The sequence below is a fragment of the Alosa pseudoharengus genome, unplaced genomic scaffold (genome assembly GCF_046254945.1).
Source record: "Alosa pseudoharengus isolate Yale_2024_CS ecotype anadromous, Long Island Sound unplaced genomic scaffold, YU_APseudo_1.1 YU_APseudo_1.1_scf_12, whole genome shotgun sequence".
NCBI classification, from domain to species: Eukaryota; Metazoa; Chordata; class Actinopteri; order Clupeiformes; family Clupeidae; genus Alosa; species Alosa pseudoharengus.
Genome location: NW_027468587.1, coordinates 16492164 through 16497163, shown reverse-complemented (window position 1 = coordinate 16497163; position 5000 = coordinate 16492164). Strand labels below are relative to the sequence as shown.

The following is a 5000-nucleotide window of genomic DNA, read 5'->3' as shown; positions in this document are numbered from 1 at the left end:
TTTCCAACGTGCTCACTTCCCGCCTCAACTTCACAAACAAGCTAATTAGCTGCCATATTATTGGTGGGCACAAGAGTATGTTGTCTGAGGGGACCATGGAGGTATTATATATAACTGGAGAGAGTGACTAAGTCCCGCCCTCCATACAAATGTATGGTGGAGGCTAGGCTAGTAAATCCGGCCAATTCATAGTCAACGCCATATTGAACACTGGGGTTCGGATCCAGCGCCAGTTGGCTCTTACCATGCGCCAAGTTCCAAAGCTGGAAATGACGCATGGACCAACGTCGATTTTTATTGGATATTCTGTAAAAGGAGAGTCGTCCTCCAGTAAGAGGGTGGTGATAATGCACATACATTGCTTGCCACGTAACAAGAAGAAGAAAAAGTTGCTCAGGAACGCGCATGGAGTCCGAGTGGAGTCGCCCTGAACCGCAACTTAATTTCATTGGATAACAGCGGCTCTAATGAAGAGCAGTCTGCTTGCCGTCCTGCTGCTGCAAATATGCATTCGAAAATGACGTAAAATATCCGTAGTCGAACTATAAATAAACTATTCGGTTTTTAGTGCCATGTGTAGCGCATTTTTACAGTCTATGATTAGTTTGCTTGCTTGCTTTATTTTATTGTTTGCCATCTCATAGCGGGTGCTCTAAACATATTCTAGCGTTGGCCCATGACCAAATCAAGCCAATAATAGCCAGTAGCCACAATAATGACTGGAGCCAGAACCCTCAATAGCCACCCTGTTTCGAAAATGGAAGATAACGCACAGAACGGCCAGCCTGAGCGGACAATTACGTCCCCAACTCATCTAAAATGTGGTGTCTGGAAATACTTTGGGTTGTACACCGCAGATGATAAAGTAACCGTTAAAGAGAATATAGTCTGCGGACTCTGCAAAAAACAGTTTACTTACGCATCCACGACATCCAATCTTTACGCTCACCTGTCGTGTTACCATCCAAATGAGGCAGCGGAGTCAGAGGCACAGTAGCAACCAGAGCATCGCCAGGCGTCCAACATCGTATGATTGCATACTTTCCGTAAATCCTAAATGATGTCCAGGGTCTGCTATTTACTTAGGCTGCGCAAAGCACAGGTATTTATTTGGGGCAGGGTTATTTGAGGCAGACCTTTATTACTTACATTGTGCGTTTTATTGTGAGACATGCGTTTCGTTTGGAGCGACATACCAGGCTATCAAAAGCAGACGATTTTCGTCAGACGATTTTGGACTTTTTAATTATATAATCAAATGTTGAGACTGATGGGCACTTAAATCTAGGGGGTATTTGATGATCACTGTAAAGTTTCGTGTAGTTGAAAAAGTGTTGGAATTTCCAGCTGTTTATTGCGAGACAAGGCAGTCTTTCACTCATTCATTGAACGTGCGCTGTGCTCTAATGGAAACCTTATTGCGTTGCTAAGTAGCCTAAATTGAGTTATTACGCACATGAGAGCTTGTGCCCAACACGGACTTTCGTGCATGGAGCTGGTTCCAAATGCTCCATGCGGTGCCATACTTGAAAATGGCGTATGCTAACATGCCGAAGCTAATCTGCACGCTCTTGACCCCCTGGAGGGGACTGGCAGTTTCTGGGAGGATCAGCCAATCCACATGGACGACATCATTTGTGGCCATCAGTAAGGTGGCAACCAATTTGCTTGTTTGCGAAAATGTGTCAGAAATTTAGCAAGTCAGTTGCCATTTTTAAAGATGGTGGTAGTCAATTTCAGTCGATGGCCTATCATCGGCCATCACAATAAGTTGAGGTGCTACTTACTCACTCTCTCCAGTTCTATGTAATACCTCCATTGACAGGGCGGCCTAACTTCAAACGAGAGCCCTCATCCAAGTACATGGATTAAAGAAGATGTATGAGTATATGGGTGGGGCGAAACAACAAGTAAGGGCTTTGATTCACTGATTCAGGAGCAGCCAAGGCCTGTTAAGGGTGACGCACACGACTTGGCCAAAAGAGAGAATGAGGGAGAGAAAGAGAGAGAGAGAAAGAGAATGAGAGAGAGAGAGAGAGAGAGAGAGACAGAGAGACCGAGAAAGAGGGATGTGGTGGCAGTCGGGGGACTCACTTGGTGGGTTGGTAGGAGTAGGCCGACTGGAGTTCACTGGAGTTCTCCACCGCTAGCGGCTGCTGCTGTCCACTCACGTCCTGCGACGAGGGGGGAACTGTCTGCGTCGTGGGCTCTGTTACCACTCCCTGAATGGGGGGACAGAAAAGAATGAGACACTGGCTAAGAGGTTTACCAAAGACTACAGACATTGGCCACTCTCATTGGCCACTCATTGGCCTCCAAGGTTGAAATTAGTCTCCCGTCACACCATGCCTGTGTCATAGATAGCACAACAAAGGCAACAACAAAAACAGATTTCACACCCACTTAGCACTGCGCCCTACAGACATACATTAAAAAGGAGTGCATCAAAATGAGGGAATGATTCCAGTGCAGACCCCCCCCCTCCCTTGAGTGCCTCTAGGCTAAACTCTCAGTGCTGGTAGCTTAGCATATCTCCTTTCTTTCCTTTTCCTTGCCTGTCATTATCTGGAGGCTCGTGAATCAGGGCGGCTTTAGCGGTGGTAGAATTATCTGGTGAGCTCAATAAGGTGTGCTGGAGCGCGGAGAGAGCACGGGGGGTGGGGGGGGGGATGGGGGGGGCGCGCTCAGCTCTCCGCAGCCCAGGGGCTACTAGGCTAGAGGACGTTTTGTCAGTTTTATTTACACATCCGCTTATACTAACAGACAGAAGCTGAAAGCTGACTAGGAGTGTACGTGTGTGCATGTGTGTATGAGTGTGCACGTACGTATGTGTGTGTGTGTGTAGATGTCTGTGTGCATGAGTGTGTGTGTGTGTGTGTGTGTGTGTGTGTGTGTGTGTGTGTGTGTGTGCGTGTGCCTCACCTCCACTGAGACAGCAGATGCAGGCACAGCAGTGTACTGGGGAATGTAGGTTCCTTGCATAGGAGCAGCAGCAGCAGCAGCAGCAGTCATATACTGCTGATGAGACAAAAAAAAAGACAAGTCAACCATAAGGAGAGAGAGAGAGAGAGAGAGATTAAGACAGAGAGAAAATGAGAGAGAGAGAGAGAGAGAGAGATTAAGACAGAGAGAAAATGAGAGAGAGAGAGAGAGAGGGGGACAGATCCAATGCAACAAACAATCCCGCAAAGGTCAAAGTCATGCTCTAAGTGGGCGGGAGGCGTCCCAGCTATTCAGGGACGTCCCAAGAACACCAGATGCTCCATTACGGTGGGGTGCTTTGAGAGAACCCAGGTCCCTCAGCACATCTCCCAACCGTGGAGCCACAGTATCAGCCTAGAGAACCTTCTGGAACATGTGTGTCTGCAGCAACACACCACACACTCCTGAACTGGGACCTCTCAAAGACTTATTCTGGATTGCATACATCATGTCAAGCAAAGCATGGCGAAACATTCACATTTTAACCAGCTGGCACAGACTTTAATTGCAGTTTATTCATCGCTGAGAATCAGTTCCCCTGTTCCACTGATTATGTAGGATTATAGTACCCGATGCCTTCCAGTTAATGAGGTATTGGGTTTGATACTCTCTCCCATAAGGGCCCATGGTGACACCAGTGTCACAAACTAATTCAATAGCCTGAACACTTCCCTGGAAGGTTTGTTTGCATCCATAGTTTTCTTTTCTTTCTATTTTCTTCTATCTATCTATCTATCTATCTATCTATCTATCTGTATACATATATTATTTTATTTTATTTTTTTATGCCTTTAATGCGACAGGATAGTGGAGAATGACAGGAAGTGAGTGGGAGAGAGAGTCGGGGTGGAATCTGGAAAGGACCACGGGGCGGGAATCAAACCCGGGTCGCCGGCGTACGGTGCAGGTGGCCAGCTGGGGCCGTTATTTTTTTATTTTAATTAATTATTATTTATTTTTATTTTTTTTGAGGGGTGGGGGGCTTTTTAATGCCTTTAATGTGACAGGACAGTAAAGAGAGTGACAGGAAGGGAGTGAGAGATGGGGTGGGATCGGGAAATGACCCGAGTCGGACTTGAAAACGTTCCCTGTGGGCACAGGGACCTGAATATGGTATGGGCACCGTAACCATAGCGCCTTCCTGTGTCCATAGTTGTTCTTTTAGAGGAAATACATCCATGTGCTCTTATGGGCTGCAGCTGTGGGAATTAGACATGAAAGCTGTCACCAGGAGATGGGGCCTTACAGAGGAGGAGCCCAGGGAGAGGTGGTTCATCTGGTGGTTCATCTGCTGCATCATGTTAGCCGGCTGCATGGAGATGGCGTGGTCCATGGAGGGCGTGATCACAGCACCCTGCAGGATCACACACACACACACAAATGCACACACACACACGCACATTCACACACAGACACACACACACACGCACATTCACACATAGACACAGACACACAAACAAACACACACACACACACACAAACACACACACACACACACACACAAGCAAACACACAGAGTCCATAAGTTCAAACATATGCTCCATATCTATACACTATGAGTACAAGGGTCTTCTTAATGCTGAGCACACAGATATATAAAATATTTACAGACACATATTGCTATATACTACAGTACCTTTACAGCATATTTATTCTGTTGCCAGTGAGGTGAAATGTAGTACAATCACACAGGAATTCACCACAGGTTTCTCATAAAACATGGACTGACTAAAGACGTCATAATTTAAGATGAGACCAGACTCATGATCCCTGCTGTGGTCTCTACCCAATGAAAACACACCAGGATGCATGCACACATAAGTACAGAGGGAGAATAAATGCTCAAACTCAAACACACCTTGAAACACACACACACACACACACACACACACACACACACACACACACACACACACACACACACACACACCATTTTCAGTCAATTTTGTTCTGACTCTAACACACAAATGATCTTAACCCATAATTATTCAAGAAAGAGTACATTTTGCACTGACAAA

General features: G+C 46.2%; 1 protein-coding gene across 4 annotated transcripts in view; it reads right to left on the bottom strand.

Annotated features, from left to right (window-relative positions):
• rbms3 (RNA binding motif, single stranded interacting protein) overlaps window positions 1-5000 on the bottom strand; it is a 148131-nt gene that overhangs the window by 6509 nt on the left and 136622 nt on the right. Inside the window, exons 11-13 of one of the 4 annotated variants that reach the window (XM_076280271.1) lie at window positions 4211-4336; window positions 2923-3018; window positions 2095-2222 (exon numbers count right to left, since the gene is read on the bottom strand). In XM_076280271.1, coding sequence (XP_076136386.1) covers window positions 2095-2222; window positions 2923-3018; window positions 4211-4336 — 350 coding nt within the window. Of the gene's footprint in view, window positions 1-2090; window positions 2223-2922; window positions 3019-4210; window positions 4337-5000 lie in introns of those variants that run through there. The other 3 variants (XM_076280273.1, XM_076280274.1, XM_076280272.1) reach the window with 3 other exon arrangements.